The following is a 20,172-nucleotide window of genomic DNA, read 5'->3' on the forward strand; positions in this document are numbered from 1 at the left end:
GGTCTCAAAATTCATCATTTGTAGGTCAATATTTTGTCGAGAAAATTTGTTATCAGCCCAGGCCGAGCTAGATATTATATACCTTTTTACTTCTTTCTGCTCCTTTTCACTTAGGATTTATTTTTACTGTTATGCTGACTGTTTTTTTTTTTTTAATAATGAAACAAATTTAAATAAATAAGCTGCAGGGTTCAAAGCGTAGCAAAAAAGTAGCAGCCTACAGTCCGGAATTTGTGGTATTATATTATTTGACAACTGTGAAAATTCACTTTTTTAATAGTTAATTGTGTGTCTGATGTAGGGTTGTACGGCATACCGGTACTAATATTGTACTAATGAATCTTATTCGGTACTACACTGCCTCTAAAATGCTTCACTACACACGTAGCTCACCGGTGTCACAATGTAAACAAACGCCATGGGTGGATCTACACCTAACATCCACTGTAATGATACCAAGTACTAGTCGATACTATGATTACAGCAATATTTTTTATGGTCACAAAATCTTTATTTCTTTTTTTTTCAAGTTCATATTATATTTATAAACTCAGGAAATATGTCCCTGGACACACGAGGACTTTGAATATGACCAATGTATGATCCTGTAACTACTTGGCATCGGATCGATACCCAAATTTGTGGTATCATCCAAAACTAATGTAAATTATCCAAACAACAGAAGAATAAGTGTTTATTACATTTTAACTGAAGTGTAGATAGAACATGTTGAAAGAGAAAGTAAGCAGATGTTAACAGTAAATGAACAAGTAGATCAATAATCCAGTTTGTCCCTCATAATATTGACAAAATAATAGGTACATAAATGACACGATATGTTACTGCATATGTCAGCAGACTAATTAGGAGCCTTTGTTTGTTTACTTACTACTAAAAGACAAGTTGTCTAGTATGTTCACTATTTTATTTAAGGACAAACTTGCAAAAAGAAACATATGTTTAATGTACCCTAAGATTTTTTGTTAAAATAAAGCCAATAATGCCATTTTTTCGTGGTCCCCTTTATTTAGAAAAGTATCGAAATACATTTTGGTAGCGAGACAACCCTCGTCTGATGTGTAACGCAGTACGTGTAGTACTTTTACTACCTACTTTTTCAGGGCGTGTTTTTTACTACATCTTATACCTCTCGGTGTTAAAAGCTAAGAAGGAGAATCTGTATTCATTATAAAATATTAATAGTGTTTTGATTTTATTTATTTTTGTTGAATTTTGTATTTTTTGTTGCACTGTGTTAAACCGCACATTATTGACAGGAGTATTTTCAAAATGAGCAAATATTAAAACATGACAAATGTTTACCTTGTGTAGTTACATGCGGGCTGTGGCCACGCTGCACACCTTCCAGGTTCCCTGTGAGGACGACACTCACCAATCTGAGGCAAAAACAACACAATTAAAGACACAAAGGTCAAGTGGCGCACACAAGTGTGTATTTATTGACCTGTGGATGTTCAGGAGGAGCAGAGCGACAGCGGCATGGTCCTTCCATCAGAGGAGCTCAAACGTCTGCCGTGGGACGACAACAACAACAAGCTCAGCAGGTTATAAAAAAAAGATGATTGTCAACATTTTCCTCACCTTCAGTGAAACACTTCCTGTGCAGATCATGTCTCCACGGCAACCAGACGGCCATCTTTCCACACGACTGGAGTTCCGATGATGGGAGCTCCCCGCCCCCCGACTACAACGCCGCTTTCCTCTACCCTTCACTCTAACGTCTTCCTCGCCATTGTCAGCAATAAGCAAATGTATTTACTCACTTTCTGTGATTTAATTGTCGTATTGGTACCACATATCACCATGTGTGAGGGGACAACTCTTTTCATTGAAACACAATATATGCTGGAAATAGTTAAGGCACTCTGTGTGTGCGTGTGTGTGTGTGTGTGTGTGTGTGTGTGTAGGGGAACTAAGGTCACATCATTTTGTTAAAAAGTACATATGAAAAGCACTTTTTTCCCGCAACGTAAGAAAAAGAGTACCGTATTTTTCGGAGTATTAGTCGCACCGGCCGAAAATGCATAATAAAGAAGGAAAAAAACATATAAGTCGCACTGGAGTATAAGTGGCCTTTTTTGGGGAAATTGATTTGATAAAAGCCAACACCAAGAATAGACATTTGAAAGGCAATTTAAAATAGATAAAGAATAGTGAACAACAGGCTGAATAAGTGTACGTTATATGAGGCATAAATAACCAACTGAGAACGTTCCTGGCATGTTAACGTAACATATTATGGTAAGAGTCATTCAAATAACTATAACATATAGAACATGCTATACGTTTACCAAACAATCTGTCACTCCTAATCGCTAAATCCCATGAAATTTTATACGTCTAGTCTCTTACGTGAATGAGCTAAATAATATTATTTGATATTTTACGGTAATGTGTTAATAATTTCACACAAGTCGCTCCTGAGTATAAGTCGCACCCCCGGGCAATGTATGAGAAAAACTGCGACTTATAGTCCGAAAAATACGGTTAGCATTTTTTCTATATATTTGCCAGGATTTAGAAGCGTCCTGATCCGATATCAGGAAGAAAAAAATCTGATATCAGACAGCATGTAAAATGTGCGATACACGTTGCTGCTATGTTGACTTGTGGAAACTTGACAGCGAAATGTCCTCCAATAATTGTAGTCAAGTCATTTACAAAAAGGTCAACAAGCTAGGCGATAGGTTGCTAGCAGCTACACAACAGCTAAGCACACAATATTGCAGTGTAAAACAGCACATTTGTCAACATAAACAAGTATCAAATAATTATAGTTGCTATGACTCTTAGAAAGTATTTAGTAACAAACGTGTCCACATCATTCAACTTACTGTGTCATAGGCTTAACTAAATGAATTACTGTGGCCACGAGTGGTCACCAAAAACAACAATACCACTCCACTTCAACTTAAAGACCGCATATAAGTCCATTCTAGATGGTTAACGAATAAGACTAATGCTTTTCAGAAGTACCATTCTCTGACAAATATCAGTTGACCAAACATTTTACAACTTTCCACACATCAAAATAAAAATATGTATGATTCTTGCTGATGATCTATCAAATCAATATCAGTATCATATTGGAAGTGAAAAAGTAACGGACACTATTAATATTTACATAAATAGAGTAATATAAGTATAATTTTCAGAGCATACAATATCAATCAATCAATCGTTTATTTATATAGCCCTAAATCACAAGTGTCTCAATAAGTATTACAATGTTTTTAAAAAACCCTAATAAACATTGTTTACAAATTGTAGGGTAAACTAAGTACTGTTTCCAAAAAACTATGTTGGGAAAAAAAGCTTTAGGATATAACATCTTAGGTGTTTACATTGGTCAAAAAGTGCACTTATTTCCTACAACATTAGCAAAATAGAACATTTTCATGGTTATTTTATTATTATGGCTGTCAGCAAAGAAAAATCCATCATTTAGCCGCACCGTCTTAAAAGCAGCAGGGTCCAAAGCATAGGAAAAAAAAGTAGTGGCTTGAATTTACGGTAATATATAGCAAAATAATTGAATTAAAGACTTCCACCTTTTTTATTTTTTTTTTATTTAGTAGTAATTTTGTTTAGCTATTGAAAGCATAATGTGTATGATTGACAGGGTGACCTACTGTAACGTATAGATGCTGTAATCTTTGATTATTATTGTTCAATGTGTTTGTTTTACATTCATGCACTAACTTGGATATCATTGATGAAAGTAAGAATGTATAAGTTTTGGTATTCTTTATTAAAATACTGCTGTACACACAAATATTGCAAAGTTTGAGACCATGTACACAAGAGGGGCAAAAAACCTACAAAGATGACGTGTGTGTGTGTGTGTTTGGGTTGATTACTGGAGTGTGTGTTGGCGTGTGGACGACGGTCACGTGACGCTGTGTGAGAGGAGTGGGGGGTTTTGTGTGTGCGTGTATGTGTGTGTGTTGGGGTTTTCTAAAGCACCACATTCACCTTTTTTGTCTGGCTAAAAAGAGAAATAAGTAGTAAAATGATCCAAGACGGTCGGTACTCACCCCCGCCGGCCTTCCAACCACAGAGCAGAAAGCAGCTCAGCCCAGACGCCGTTCTTGGGTTTCGCCTCGCACCTTTTTAGCTCGATGTGACGACGTGGTCCTTTTTTTTTTTTTTTTTTTAAAACGTAACATTTATGAAAGCTGGGAGAACCCCGGAAGCGGCGTTTGGGCTCAGACCCATTCCAAAATCCTCACTGAGCTTTAAAGGGGGTTGTCCATCTTGTGTTTTGGAAACTAAAACATCTCATTCCTGCTGGCATTGGTCCAGAGTAGACTTCACTTCCCATCATGCACAACTCCACCAGGATGAGGTGCCTCAGAAGGTAGGAAGGAGGGCGGGGGGATGTCGAACATTCCACAAAGAGGCAATAGAAAGTCCCAAGATGGAGGCTACAGGCAAGTGCTGCACAGCTAAACCCACACCGGCGTCCTCAGTGCCACCTCGGTGTCCGTCAAAGAAAAGTGGGAGGGGTCACGTGACAGCCCCGCCCACACAGCATCCGCTCCTCCGTCCGCCCGTGTCCCGCTTTCCAGCACCTCAGTGGTTAGTCCTTGTCGACGCGTCCTGTGATGTCCAAAAGAAAGCCCCTCCCATGATGCGGTCCGTAAAAAAGGATCTTGTGTGACTGTGCACCCTGTAGGCCTCTCACACGTGTTCATAAAAAAATAACCAAAAAATTAAAATCTTAGTGCATCCTCCTCTGAAAGAGAAACCACAGCGGTAGAAAGAAAGGATAAAAGCAGGAAAAATAGTTCAAAAAACCACAAAGGTTTGCTTCTCGCTTTGTTCCCCAAATCTAAAAAATGTCACAAATGGCGTCCTTTTGTTTTTGGGAAAACTAAAAAAAATACACTTTTAGAAAAAAAAGCCTTCCCGGTAGGTGGACAGTGTATGTGACTGAGGTTCACGAAGCCCCGCCCCGCTTTGCCTTCGCCATGCCGATGTCACCACGAGCCCCCGGATGTCCGCCGTAGTGCAATTGTGCGCTCCACACCCCGCAGGGGGTGCTACAGGGAGCCGGAGGCGGCCGCCTGCAGCTCCTGGAAGGTGCTGTCGAAGCAGCGCTTCAGGTCCGAGTAAGTCACCACCAGGACGCTTTTCTCGTCCCGCGACACCAGGCTCATCTTCTCGGGACCGCCCGAGTCCAGCTGGAAAACAGACAAACATGTTTTAAATATATGCACAAAATTAACTTGATCTAATTCATAGCGATGCAGTGTTTGCCACGCATTCAACAACAAAAAGTTTGTGATTTTAATACTTTCGGCAGCAAAATTTACAAGTAAATGTAAATAACAAATAAAAATGTAAATACAGGACTGTCTCAGAAAATTTGAATATAGTGATAAAGTCACATATTTTCTGTAATGCAATTAAAAAAACAAAAATGTCATACATTCTGGATTCATTACACATCAACTGAAATATTGCAAGCCTTTTATTATTTTAAAGTGATGACTCATTCTGTATTACACTATAGTAATAAAATAAGCAGCAACAGATAAAAATACAAATTGTCTTTAAATATATATGTATAAAATGTTATGCAAAATATGACGACATCATTGACAACGCCATGGCAAAAACAGCGACATTTTAGATACGAAATATTGAATAAATACAATACAACAAAATACAGTACAAATAAGTTTTAACAGTAGTTTTATAATGAAATATATTTTCCGTGGAGAGTGGACTTCTATGATATATCCTTCAAGCTGCTTTTCCATCAAACACACCATTAGCAGCTTCTCCATATTTTCATGGATAAATGTTTGGATATTATTTGAATGTCCTTGGCTGACGTTATCGACTCATTCGGCTTCAGTATGGTGCAGACTAGCAGTGCTACGCTACAATTGGTTCACCTAGCTACACGCTCCGTCATGTTTTTTGATATAATCCAATGAAGATTATTTGCTTCTTCTAAGCCCTGTCTAGCCTTGTATGAATGTATAAATAAAGTTTTGTCCATTACTAGCTAGAAGTCAGAAGCTTTGGCCCAATATTACGGGGTTCACTGTAAAATTTGCTAAGCTAACTAACGACGGGGAGGCTCGTAACTTAAATTTTTGCTCGCAACCTAAAGCATAATTAGCTGAGAGATCAGGATATTTCTACATTTTCTTTACAATACATCAGAAGCGAATGTGGCATATACAGAATAAATTGTTTTAAACAAAAAGCAACAGAATACAACAACAACAAAAAAGAAAAATAGAAGAAACTCACTACCTCAATCTCAAATGCTACTACACTGGACCAAATATTTATTTCAGGCCACCATTATCCATTATAATAATAAAATATTAATAATAATAACAATACAATTATAATGAATGGTAACAATTGTTTAATTATACTACATTTGAATAAAAATGATTGTATTATTACCGTATTTTTCGGACTATAAGTCGCAGTTTTTTTTCATAGTTTGGCCGGGGGTGCGACTTATACTCAGGATCGACTTATGTGTGAGATTATTAACACATTACCGTAAAATATCAAATAATATTATTTAGCTCATTCACGTAAGAGACTAGACGCACAAGATTTCATTGGATTTAGCGATTAGGAGTGACAGATTGTTTGGTAAACGTATAGCATGTTCTATATGTTATAGTTATTTGAATGACTCTTACCATAATATGTTACGTTAACATACCAGGCACGTTCTCAGTTGGTTATTTATGCCTCATATAACGTACACTTATTCAGCCTGTTGTTCACTATTCTTTATTTATTTTAAATTGCCTTTGAAATGTCTATTCTTGGTGTTGGGTTTTATCAAATAAATTTCCCCAAAAAATGCGACTTATACTCCAGTGCGACTTATATGTTTTTTTCCTTCTTTATTATGTATTTTCGGCCGGTGCGACTTATACTCCGGAGCGACTCATAGTCCAAAAAATACGGTAGTTAAGAATGATATATAAAAAAATCCTCATCACTGACTTTGTTGAGGCAGGAGACTATGTGGCTGAGGTCGATCCAGGGCGTCCCGGCTTCTGTCACCTGATGGAACAGGTGGTCCCGGAAAAGTTTCAGCAGGTAGCGGTCGCCAGTTTCCGACCACGTTGGGTCCTTCTGAAACCTTTGTTCACACGGAACACAATTCCGGTTCCTCAGCAACAATGCCACAAATGAAACTAGTGTGCAAAAAAAAAAATTAAAAAAAAAGATTTACTTACTCTGGCCTCTCATTGATGGTGCCCAGTTTGGCCAAGAGACGGAAGAGGCGGCCATTTTGCACTTCCTGAAAAACAAGCTTTATCTTAGTACACTGACTTGCACTTCACTCAATGAAGGACAACTTTTAACCCTTGGGGCGACCTAGGACCTAGGTGGGTCTTTTTTATTGCCTTTGAAGATGACATCATGCAACAGAATTATAATTTTTAGATGTCAGCAAGATGTAATATGGGCACAGGAGTTGTAAAGGAACTAATCTCATACTTTGCATTGTCCGACCTCTGCTAAGTTAATCAAACAATGTACTAATATGATCCACTTCAAGAAACTCTTCAAACTTAGTGTTTACAAAGTACAAAGAAGAAGAACCATGATAAACATTCTGAATTTATTTCATCCATCCATTCATTCATTCTCAAAATAATCTTACTCATCTCACCATACGAAATATAACACTAATTATTATTTATTTATTTTTATTGTGATTACTTATGGAGTATATTGTGAATAAATTGAGAACAGGAAGAGAACAAAAGTTTTAGCAACTGTTATGCAAAAGAAAAGGGGTAGGATTAAATAAGCTCTGCTTCTTCCTACTCCTTTTCAAACATGTTGAAAAGAGAAACTGGAAATTGTGATGTATCATGTTGTATGCTTGCATGTCCGAAATAAACTCAAACTCAACTCAAGTTTCTTTTAACACAAGCTATTGAGTAAGTATAGATTGGAGTTTCCCGTGGCCCTTTTGTCCCCCATTGACTCCCTTTATTTATGGCCATTTTCCCATGTACAGTAAACCGGTTATTTCAAAATGCTTTTTCCATGAAAACCAAATAAATCCAAGAATTTCCCTTTGAAAAAGTGCAAATCCTATTAAAAAGTGTAAATTGACCCCTTAACCACCACATAGAGCACCATATATTTATATTAGACGTATAGTTGATTTTAATCTGCCAACATGAAATAAAAAACATGTTGGTGACTTGGTAGTGATGTAAGAGTTGTGTAGATGCGGTTACAAAAATTGTGTGTGCATGCACAAAAATTGCATAGTTTGTATTTTTGCCATTAAAAAAAACAGGGTTTTCTTTGACAAAAACATAAAACAAAAACTGTTAAATCAACGAACAGATCCGTAGATATGGAGATGTAAGCGTCGAAAATTAAAAAAAATTAAAATATTATGTGTAAAACTTATGGGGCAATCTTTTGGACCAGTTCGCTCACAGCAAGTGCTGCCGGTTGAAAAAGTACTTCATGTTTCTGCTTTAAACCAGAAGTAAAATAGTCCATAGCGTTTCTGCTCGTAACAACGTTTGTAAGTTTTACATTATAATTACCCATAAAACAATTGGTACTCACTAAACCGTCCCATGTGTGATGTCTGTAGGAGTGTTTTCATGCATATTTGTACGTGCGGTCGTAATGTAATCAAGCTAGCGCCATGTGCATTAGCTATCATGCTTGCACATTTACGAGTGTCTGTGTTAGTATTATCAACTTGCAATGGCATTCTGTTTGTATTGTTTTAGTTTCACAAATTCCTCAATTAACTCGCCGAAACGTCACCGTGGAGTTATTGAGTCTGTTTAGCTGATTGGAGAGGAAGGATCCACAGCTCGTGGGTCCATGACGATGACTTCTGTTTTGGTTGATCAGCCGTTTTACTGCCGTGTGACAAGCACCGTTTGGAAACATTTAAGGTAAGGAAATAAATATTTACAAAATATTTTATACAGGTATACATCTGCGGCTTATTGTCTAATATATGTACAAATATCCACTTCTTCTCAAATTTGGTAGGTGCGGCTTAAATACCTGTGAGCTCTGTAGCCCAGAATTTACAGTAGTTTTAAGACTTGGATGACTGAAACCCTTTAGAGTGCCCGAGACCTAAAACATTCACCACATTTTAGGGATGCTTAAGGGTTAATATGTACATCTACTTGCTAAATATAGCGACAAAGTGGACAATTTCTGCTACGTCTTATTCTTGTTTGCGTGTTTGTATCAATTTGGTATTGAAGTATCGATACCTTTGACAACCCCATAGGGGATGTAGTGGAAAAGGATAACACCCTTGTTCCCAGACTTAGCGCCACAAACCTTGGCCAGGTCCTCCTCAATGACATCATTCCTCATCTGCGACGCATCCAGTTGTGTGTAAAAGCGAGCCCCGATCATCGGCATGATGTCGTTGACGCTGCGCATGCGGGACTGCTCAGTCAGCAGATACCTGCCGGAAGTAAGTCCATGTCAATAAAAGACCTGCGGGGTTTTAACGTCTGCAACAACTTTTTCTTACAGTATGAGGTTCTTGAGGTCTGAAGAGTAGTTGATGGACACCAGCTCCATGGCCTTCTGCAAGTTGTCCCTCTGAATGCCGGCCAGCGAGTTGCACGCCAGCGCCAGCACCACCTTGCCCAGCGACACCAGGTCGGCTTGCTAAAGGGACAAAAATTATGATGAGAGGACGCTCATCCACTCGTGTAGACATGGGATCAGACTAATTCACGTTATGGACACGACCTGGTACTGTGGCATCAGGGCAAGGTGGTTGGTCTGACTGTTGTCAAACGTTAAGACGTCAAACACGCCGACACAGTTCACCCTTAACCTGTACACATAACACAAATGTGACTTTTTAAAGGTTATTTGTATCAATAAACAAGTGCTTGCTGGTTAAAAAAAAAAAGGAAGCTGAAAGGGAAAAGAACTTCCACTTTTAAAGTGTTACACTAACACACCTAATAGTTTGAGGTTCTGAAAGAGAACTAAGAATATATGTTGTACCTGCTTGTAAAAAGACTACGTACTTAGTTACATCCGAAACCATGATCTGCAACCTGCGACTTTTTCATGCCTCCGCTCCCTTTGGCTTTAAAGAGGAACTGCACTTTTTTATGAAATTTGGCCTATCGTAACACACTTTTTTTTTTTTTTTTATAACAATTTTAAAAGATAATAAAAAAACGTTTAAAAGATATGGTTAAAGGGAGTCACCGTTGTAGCCATCAAAGCCTCTGAAACAACTTCAAAACCCTCCAACATTGTATATACACACTGCAAGGCCATTCTAAAACCTTAATTCTTAAAAGCTCAATTTTGGTTTCATCGGACATCACATGGACAAAGATAAGACCTTCTGGAGGAAAGTTCTGTGGTCAGATGAAACTAAAAATTAAAAAAATAAAATATACATATGCGCACGCACACGCACATTTTTATGTATATAAAATGTAGTAACAGTATAATGACACCTTCATAATAATGTAATATGTACAATATTTACCCTATTTTGATCATTTTAATCATTTCTGGGACTAAAATATTCCGCGCACGCATGTCTGACTTCTAGCAACAAATGTGTGTTCCTACTTCCGGAATCAAACGAGAGTGTTTTCTAATCATGGCAGACTTGGTAACGTACAAAAAAGACAACTATTTTTAGAGAAATGAGGATTTACAACCTTATACTTTTAAAGCTAAATATACTGCTGCTCAAAAAAGTTCATTGTCTTCTTATTCATATACTTTTCACAATTTAAAAAATATGAATATACTGCTGCTTCTAGAAGTGAGCACGAAGGAAGAGTGAGACGTCGGCGCAGACGGAAGCCAGGAGAATAAGGTGTAAGCAATTTCGACATAAATGGCGTGCTTACCCAAAAACAACAGGACATATCCCCAACCAGCTGGACCAGACAAACAACTGTCCATCGAGTGAGTCACTTTAATATTGATTATGATACATGCAGCATGTCATGCATGGTATTACAACTACACTAAATAACTGTCTGGCTAGCTGTGTATAAACAAAACATGAAATAATACTTTACAGATATTGTAATAGGATTGTTCATGTTTTTCAGTCAGTACAGATTGGTGTCGTATCACAGTGATGTGCATTACAAACTCAAACGCATTTCTGTGGTTGTAGAAGCTAGCGTATCCCTTTCCATTAGTTTTTACGGCTAATACCGAAGCACGCGGATGTGTTCCTACGCTAGAAAGTGTTTGCTCTTACAGTAACAATATCGCTACAGCTTGATTATTATACAGGTTACGGAACATAAATTAAGTATAGTTAACGGTTTTTGAATGCATTTTTAAAGTGATTTAGAGGTAGAATTGATTGCTCACATTAGCTGCTAGCTACCTCGAACGAGCCAATTTGTATGTTAGAAAGCGAAAAAACAATTATTGTGAACAATAGGCAAAATTCCAAAAAAGTGCAGTTCCCCTTTAAACAAAATGTCAATAAATAATGGTATTTGTTTTAATGTTCAGTGATATTGTAATATTAAAATAAAATATATTTTAATATTTTGTCGATTGAAATGTACGTCATTTTTGCTGACAAGCAATTGTATTGTTTTAAGCGGTCAACCCCTGGTATGCTAGCAATGGACACATCAAAAAAGATAAGATTTCTGATGAAAATCTAACATTTAACGCTTCATGGACAGATTAATTTGCATTCACTGTTGGCAAGGTCGGTTCACGATTGTGCTTTATATATATATAGGGAGAAAATAGCAAACAACAAAAAAATCAAATGTTAAAAGACATTTCCAGAACGAACGAGCGCAGCATTCGCAGAAAAATGCCCTAATGGAAAAGAGCATTTTCGGAACAGCTGCGGAAAGCTGATCAGAGCAAAAATACTTGGTGAATCGTTTTCTGTCTAGTGTTCAATTTTATAAATGCTATAGTATGAGTGTAATGAAACTATAAGTGGTGGTGGCTACCATCATTTTACGGATCAAAGAGTTGGCGGTGGGTTTTATTTGGTGGGAAATGGGCTCAAATTTCTCTCGTGATGCTGAAGGTTGCCGACCAAAGTCCTAGACGCTACATACTGAGGAACTGTGTAAGTATACTACTTAGCAATACGTAGTAGTAAAGACACAATCATAGTTTAGTAGTGTGTGATTCCTATAAATTAGAGATATCATGGCCTAAAATCTAAATCACAATATATGTTGCAGCCTCCTGCAATAACAATATATAGCACAATATATTATTTGGCACATAAATGATAATAGAGCTAATTCAAAATGGGTTCCAAAGGCTCATCATTTGGCTGCTGAAATATGCAGTAACATATTGCATCATTTCCTGTTATTTTATCATAACTATTATTAATCTACTTGCTAATTTACTGGGAATATCTGGTTACTTTCTGTAGTAAAATGTTTCGTTCTACACTTCTGTTAAAAAGTAATAAACACTTATTCTTCTGTTGTTTTGATACTTTACATTAGTTTTGGGCAATACTACAAATTAGGGTATCGATACAATACCAAGTACTTACAGGGACAGCATTGGTCATACAAATGTTGATATTTAAAATATTCAAGATCATTGAATGGTTACATTTTTTATCGCAATTATAATCAGACAAAAACACAGAATGGTGGTATAACAACATCAATCACATATTCAAGTTACGTCCTAACTTACGTCCGGAAATGTCTGTTAGAAGATAACAGTAGTTAACAGGGAAGCAATGATGCTCGATATAAATCTACACGGAACAATGAGCCACCTTTATTTATTGTGATCCTGCGTGTCATCAAACGCGTGTGTTTGTCAATCAATCCATTTCTTTTATTGTCATAATAACACTTAAGTCATACATGTCAACGAGATTTTGTCTGGGCTTCGTCTAGCGGCATAGAAACTGCATTGAAGTGCAGGTTGACAATAGTTTACATTTTAGCATTGTCAAGATCGCGAATAGAGGAGTGTGGGGGTGGGAAGAGTCAGATGTCTGATGGGTGTTACGTTGATGTTGCAGCAATGCAATGTCCAGAGCACAATTATTGAGGTGGTGAAGTGTGAGGTAATAAGATGGTGTGTGTAAGAGTATGTGCGCGACCTTCCTGTTCCACCGTCGCAAAAGTCAAGACTCCTTCCAATGTAATTAATGTTCAATCCGCGTTGTGTCTCGTCCCCCTTACACAACTGAAAGTGTAGCCCAGAAGAATAAAATATAGAAAAATGGCTAACACTAGCATGGAAGTTAAAACAACATTGACAAGGAGCAGCAACTTTAATAACAGACTTTAGCTGCAATCCTGCCCTGAATGGGGACTAGCAGGCAGGCACAGAATGTATTTGTGACTGAACTACTGTATTGGCTCTTACTGGGAATATAAATACACCTATTCATTTAATCAGAAAAATACATGTTTATTTTTTAATCACTTTTTGTTTGTGTTTGCACAAAGATTCACCTCCTCTGATATAACATTGACTGAAAAACACTTTTTTCCAGTTATTTTTTAGTTTGTGGTTAAAAACATTTTGTTCCTGAAACAATCATTAACGTGTTTTATGTGTTGGTACACATTATTATACAGTACTTCAAATTCAAACTGCCCTTTAAATTAATTTCATTCAATATAAGCTACAGTATTTAAGTTTTAAAAACTCCACAATCTGGGTCACCGCTTGCCAAATCACTGGTGAAAAGCACTGATGTATAAAAGTAATCAAATAATACAAATATTTTACCATTTTATAGTGATGTTTAGAAAATGTTTACTTGAAATAAAAGTTTTATAGCATTCATTACACCACTGAGGTTTTTTTTACTGCAAAATGAAGTTTGTGATAACAAGCAAAAAAACTAAATCACTTTTGAGAGTTAAAAAAAATAAATTCTCTTTACCCCCACAAAACGTACTGCAAAAGAAGTGAAGCTGTGGCCCTAAAACCAGATACGGACTGTAGCATGTGTTACCTGTATAATTGCACCTCTCTAGTAAACACAATTATATATACAAACAAAATGACAGTTGTCAGCTGTTAGCATATAACACCTTAATTAAAAATGGCCATGTCTGTTACAGGATACTGCAGTAGTAAACAGTAGGGATGCAACAGTACTTGGTATAATCCTGCACGGGACAGTCTGCCTTTAACAAAAAAATACAAAATTGTGATATTGAGATTAGATGATATAAAAAATTTTATTGTCGTGATTTTCTTTGCCATATCCCCAAGCCCTAATCTGACAATAGAATTAAAAGCGCAAGTAACTACAACCTGTGTTGTTAGTAGTGCATACTTTGAAAGTAACTGTATAGTACCAGTACACAGTAGTTTAATAAGTGGCCCAAGTTGTACACACTTCCTAGTGTACACTTTATACAGTAGTGGGTACTACATTAAACACACTAATTGGTGTACACTTGATGGAATTCTCTATATCAGGGTGCCTGGTAGACTACGATCGACGTAATAGGCACCCCTGCTCTGTATAGTACACCCGCAGCCATTATTCACCTGGTGGTAAGTACTACTACTACTACTACTACTAATCACACTTTACAGTGTTGGTACACACCTGGTCTTGCCAGTGATGAGGATCTTGCTGGGGTCCATGACGCGACACGCCAGGCCTGCTGTGTGGATGCTGCGCAGGGCGGAGCTGAGCTGGACTATGTAGGCCCAGATCAGAGACTCTGGGAGCAGGCCGGCGTGTTGCCGCGGTGGCGGGGGATCATGTTGCCCTGCACGGACACACAATTTTTATCACCTCGTTATCACACTAACACAGCTGGATGGGTTACAATTAGACTTCCTCATCTTGTCAAGACATTTTCGGTCACTGTAATGTTAGCGGTTACAACCCTTACATGACAACAATTTCAAAAACATTACAAAGTAAAGTATTGTTGTGAATACCAGACACAGACCAAACCCGCATCTGCCTTAAGATCAGTTTCAGCCACAGTGCCCCGCCCCCAAAGTACACATCTCTCTTGCGAAAGTCAACCATTACAAAAAAAAAAAGAATCCCCGACTTTTTGCACCCTGCTGCCTTTCCAGTCGCCATGCCTTAATTGGATTTGAGCGCCAGCGGGCAAACCTAAGCAAGTGACCTAATTAGCGCGTATTAGTGAGGCACAAAAACAAAGTGCGTTAGGCAGGGGGAAAAAAAACGTCGCTACAGGGGTGTGCAGGGTCCGTGTGCAAGAAGAGCAACTCACCCCACTTCCTCTTGGTGAAATAGGAGTCAGCTGCTGGGTTGTTGAAGTGCCTGCTGAACATAGTCTCTGCACCCGCGTGGAAATCGTAGGAGAACACCAATGCTGGAGGCAAAAATGGAGGGGAAAGTAGTGAAAGACGTTATTTATATATGATAAATATATCACGTTTAGATATATTAATTTCATCGATATATTGAAGTGGTTTTTTTTGCAGACTTTAAAATTAAAAACTTTTCCTCCTCTTGTTTTGGCATACTTTATGCCCCTCAGGAGCTTTGTCACCTTACTTCCTCAGCAGCACACCTAGCAAAACATGGCTTACGCTAAAGAGTCATTTGTGTCAAAGAAAAGTGTTGTTGGTACTTTGGTTTTGCGGTAACAGGCGTGGAACAAATGACTGCACGCTGCAAAGTTTTTTTAAGAAAGGCAGCAGCACAACAAATTTATTCCTGCATCTGAAGCCAGAAAAGTAGTTCCTCTGTGTTAGCGCTTACAATAACAATGTGGCTATAGCTTGGTTAATATGCAGGTCAAAGCAAGTAAATTCAGCATTGTTGGCATTTAAAACATTTTTTTAGGAGCGCTTTATTCCCAATTACCTGCATTGTTAGCCGACTCATCTTAGCAGTTTTCACCATGTATGATAGTGCGGATTAAAACATTCTAAAAAAGTGTAGTTTTCCTCTAAGTCTAAAGCCAGTTTTATTAAGGACCAGGCTATTGGTTAAAAAAAACGTTTTAAAATTAAAACATTATTAGGAAGGCACAATAGATTGCAGAATTGTATTCAGAGAGTATTTCAGAAGGTGCTGGTGTTTTGGTTAGCAATGAAAGGGGCAGAGGATTCAAAGGGGTTTTACATGGGGGGAACGAACCAGGAACCCTCAAGTTGCTGGCACGGCCGCTCCACCCACCGAGCCTTGCTGTCGAAATTGAATTGATAATTGTTCTTGTGATTTTAATCATATTCTACTCTACCCTCTACTTCCTCAGGAGGCTAGGATCCTACAACGTCTGTACAAAGATGTTGAAGATGTTCTACGAGTCGGTGGTGGCGGGCGCCTTCTTGTACGCCGTGGCCTGCTGGGGCAGCGGGCTGAGAGTGAGGGATGCAAACAGACTGGACAAGTTGGTAGAGAAGGCCAGTAACGTGGCAGGAGTGGAGCTAGACTCTCTGGCGGTGGTGTCAGAGAGGAGAAGTCTAACAAAACTCCTAGGCATTATGGACAACACCTCCCACTCACTACACTCGGACCTTGCGGAGAGAATGAGCACGTTCAGTGGAAGGCTCAGACTCCCAAAATGCAACACGGAACGACACAGGAGGTCCTTCATACAGACAGTCATCAGACTGTATAATGAACATGTTCCTTGACTGCACTTAAATGTAGAATATATTTATATTATTCATATATTATATTATATATATTAATTATTATTATTATTGTCTATTGTGAGCGAACTGTGGTGCTGAATTTCCCCCGGGGATCAATAAAGTACTTTCTATTCTATTCAGTAATTATATCTAACCTACTTGCAGTTTATAACCTTGTCAAATGATATGAAACCATGTGATAATCAAAGATCACCATCAAGGCTTAGGTCAGGCTGATTACAAAAATAAGTACTAATATAATAAAATATATTGCAAAAGATGGGACTCATAAAAACTGATAAAAGGTAAATGTTTACATAAATTGTAAGCAGTGCTAAAATAAATACATTCTAACTTAAAATACTAATTTAAATAAACTATCAATAAAATTAAAGCGCAAATGAAAATATAGTTTCACCACTTTTTGCGCTCAAGAAACTTTTCGATGACTCTCGCTCCAGACTTCTTAAGTTTGTTTGATATTGTCATTACTGCCACAAGTAGTGGAAAAGTGTATTACAACTGAGTACAGCTGCGGCTCATACGAACCACAGCTGAGGAATATTTTTTGGCTGCCCTGTAGGGGGTGCTCGCAGATTAAAACACTGGACAAGGGTGTCTCAGGTGTTACTTCAGGTCATAATACTAACTTGTGTTACCAAGAATATACAAGGCAAGTGTAAAAGGACCGTGACTCACAGTGGTCTCCAAAGGCTTTCGTGGTAAAGACCTCCCTCAGCGTTACGGCGTTCGAATGCTGGATCTTCTTCCACATGTCCACCAACATCATGCACTTGGTGTTGACAAGGCGAAAACCTGCACACGTTGCCAAACAAGCTTAGGGACAGATCCTAACTGGCCCTTAGGATGGTGAATGTGCACATGTAGCAATGTTAGCATTTGTACCGTGTATCCTCCTCAGGCAGTACGGCAGGTCGTCCTTGCTGTTGACCGCCTTGTAGCAGGACGTGAAGTAGCTGAAGTTGCTGGTCTTCTGCAGGCAGTTGGGCGGGGGGACGGGCTCCAGAGGGAACAGGCTGTGGTAGCTGTCCACCTCGGAAGGTACATCTGCAAAAAGAGGTTTATAGTAGGGCTGGGCGTTAAAATAATTGCAATAAACATCGCAATACACGTACATCGAAAACAGTAAAATATGTGTTCGATAATTTTTTTCTTTTTCAGCAGAAAAACTAGAAGTTGCTAAGCAAGGTTGGTTGCATGAAAAAGGCACTCGGGTAACCGAGCAACGCAGGAAGTGATCAGTGGGAGTGAAACGCTAACAGCCAATCAGGTAACAGTATCCACCTTTAAGTTTGTTTATGCCATCTTGTTGTCTCACAGTTGATTCTTTGCATGGAGTGAGAAGAGAAAGTAAAGAAGAGTGCTGCAGAGAGCCAAGACGTTGTCAATAAAACAGAAAAAGCCACCTCAGCAGTATGGCAGTTTAGGGGATTGTTTTTTAAATAGACAAACTCTCTCTCCTCAACTCTTGTCCGTTCCCTATTCGTGTATATGGAAACAACAGGTAGGAACTTAAGTGCAGGACAGTATGAATAAATTAAATTGGAAAATGTAACAAATGTACTACTTTAAAATAGTTATTGTGCTCAATAACATTGCATAACAAATTCCTTACCATACTTAAATAAGAATAACAGACCAAATTAAATAGTACACTGCTGTAACACCCTGGCACTAATCCTGCAGAGAATAGTATCAGGTTTCTCTGGGTTTACATTTTCATACTTTGCACTAATTTGTTACATTTTATAAAGCACTAATGTCTCATTTTTGCACCTTCATTTTAAGAGTTTGTTAAGTGTTCAACGTGATATTAGAATTTGGTTTACAATGAGTGTTTTCTATGGTTGTGTTGACATTTTATTTTCTTTCTGCCTTGATAGCTGAGGGGATTACAATCAGAGATGGTTACATTTCAAATGTTTAGATTTAATGTATTTTTTCTCCTGCTCCTTATATTTCACAGGTCGTAAAAAATATAATTATTGATAGACTTAATTTATAGCAAATGTACTATAAATTATATATTTACCTGAATTCTCTGAGTGGTCGATCTGGGCCATGGTTATCAGATGCCTGTTAATCAACTCCTGCAGCAAGACGGCACAAGTTAGCATGGAATTTTTGTGAACAAACGCCAGGGGGAGTACCTGTCGGAGTTCGTCGGTCATGAAGAAGGACGGGGCATTGGCTTTGGGCTGCATGTAAGCCACATGGGGCGCAGTGGGGGGATAGATATGGTAGGTAGGAAACACCTGTGGTGAAAGCAGAAACACTGAGCTTCCCGTTTATTGAGAAGTGAAAACTGGGCAGAGTGGATGAAACTGAACCCTTGACAAAAACAAACGCACCATCCCAGACATCGGCGCCGGGGTGTTGTCCGTGTAGAAGTAGGTGGTCCCCCCCACCGTCTCCTTCTGGATCATGTGAGCGTTCGGGTCAGACGCCGTGGTGGGCACCATGTAGTTGACCGGGTTCGGGGTGTGGCTGCGCCGACGCGGGGCGGGCGAGGTGTGGGGGGTTATTTTCGGGGAGTGAAGGGGGGACGATCCCGCTGATAGTGACATGCCTGAAATAAGACACACGCCGTCAGGTTGCGGAATGCCTCGAGACTGTGACTGAGCGCTACAAATAAAAAGGTGTAAACACCTGGAGCTAAGGCGGCCGCTGTGGAGCTGCTGAGGCCTGGGTGAGCGAAGAGAGGCGACGGGAAAGCCTGGACAGAAGACTGGGCCATGGTGGCCATTCGTGGAGCTCCCTTAGGGATGAACTCACTTGCTGTCGGATTGGGAGCCTACACAGAATCCAGCTCATGTGTTAAAAACACGCTCCAACACAAAAAGATAATGATGTTTAACGACGTACACTTACCTTTCTCCTTTGGGAAATGCTGAGAGCACCGAAATCGCTGAACAGTGACGATGTCGGGGAGTTCACTGAATCTGTGAGGAGACCACATGGGTGAGGGCGTGGGCGAGCAATTTTAATGATATACCAGCTTTACCATGAGCGCTGTGGCTGAAATTCTTGGCACCGTCGTTGAGGAGGCTGGGAGAGCTGCTGCTGGTAGTTATTCGCTACAGAGAAGAGTGTGGGAAACACGTTTATAGCGAGGAAGCGCTCATGTTTGCGTCTAAACGCCAAACCTCTCTGTTATGGTGGCAGCAACCTAAGGATGAGGGGGGGAGTGGTCGATCAACAATCTCTTTATTGAAGCTAACCCACGCCAAAATAACATGAGCATTACTCATCCCCACACAGTCAGGGTTCAGCCTGTTACATTCATGGCCTCACAGACAGTCAGAAATCACAGAACTCCCAACACTACCAAGATGGGAAAGAAAAGTTTGCTAGATAATATGTCATAGATATTGGGGCTGGGTGATAAAACAACATTAGTATATATCGGGATATAGCTTATGTCAGTTGCTGTATAAACATTAGACATGAGGAGCTGACCTGAAATGACTGGAATAAATTAAAATATGAGATAATTATTTTTTTTATAGTTTTACTGCAGTA

At 38.9% G+C, this 20,172-nt stretch overlaps 2 protein-coding genes across 2 annotated transcripts in view; one reads left to right on the forward strand and one right to left on the reverse strand.

The window, feature by feature from the left end:
* LOC133634285 (vascular endothelial growth factor receptor 1-like) overlaps positions 1–3,847 on the forward strand; it is a 22,237-nt gene extending 18,390 nt beyond the window's left edge. Inside the window, exons 15-17 of the mRNA XM_062027412.1 lie at positions 1,333–1,402; positions 1,480–1,565; positions 1,628–3,847. Of these exons, the coding sequence (XP_061883396.1) occupies positions 1,333–1,402; positions 1,480–1,565; positions 1,628–1,739 (268 nt within the window). The 3' untranslated portion in view covers positions 1,740–3,847. The remainder of the gene's footprint in view (positions 1–1,332; positions 1,403–1,479; positions 1,566–1,627) is intronic.
* LOC133633874 (PAN2-PAN3 deadenylation complex subunit pan3-like) lies at positions 3,754–19,802 on the reverse strand. Its single transcript, XM_062026638.1, has 16 exons — positions 19,655–19,802; positions 19,522–19,592; positions 19,300–19,444; positions 19,002–19,219; positions 18,801–18,905; positions 18,683–18,740; positions 17,536–17,697; positions 17,329–17,445; positions 15,255–15,356; positions 14,609–14,774; positions 9,781–9,868; positions 9,557–9,696; positions 9,358–9,487; positions 7,251–7,315; positions 7,015–7,153; positions 3,754–5,207 (listed from the first exon to the last, which is right to left on the reverse strand). Exons 3-16 carry the CDS (start codon positions 19,394–19,396, stop codon positions 5,067–5,069), a joined length of 1,728 nt encoding a protein of 575 aa, XP_061882622.1. The 5' UTR covers positions 19,397–19,444; positions 19,522–19,592; positions 19,655–19,802; the 3' UTR covers positions 3,754–5,066.
* Between the last annotated feature and the right edge of the window lie 370 nt (positions 19,803–20,172).

Source organism: Entelurus aequoreus, linkage group LG18, assembly GCF_033978785.1.
Source record: "Entelurus aequoreus isolate RoL-2023_Sb linkage group LG18, RoL_Eaeq_v1.1, whole genome shotgun sequence".
NCBI lineage: Eukaryota > Metazoa > Chordata > Actinopteri > Syngnathiformes > Syngnathidae > Entelurus > Entelurus aequoreus.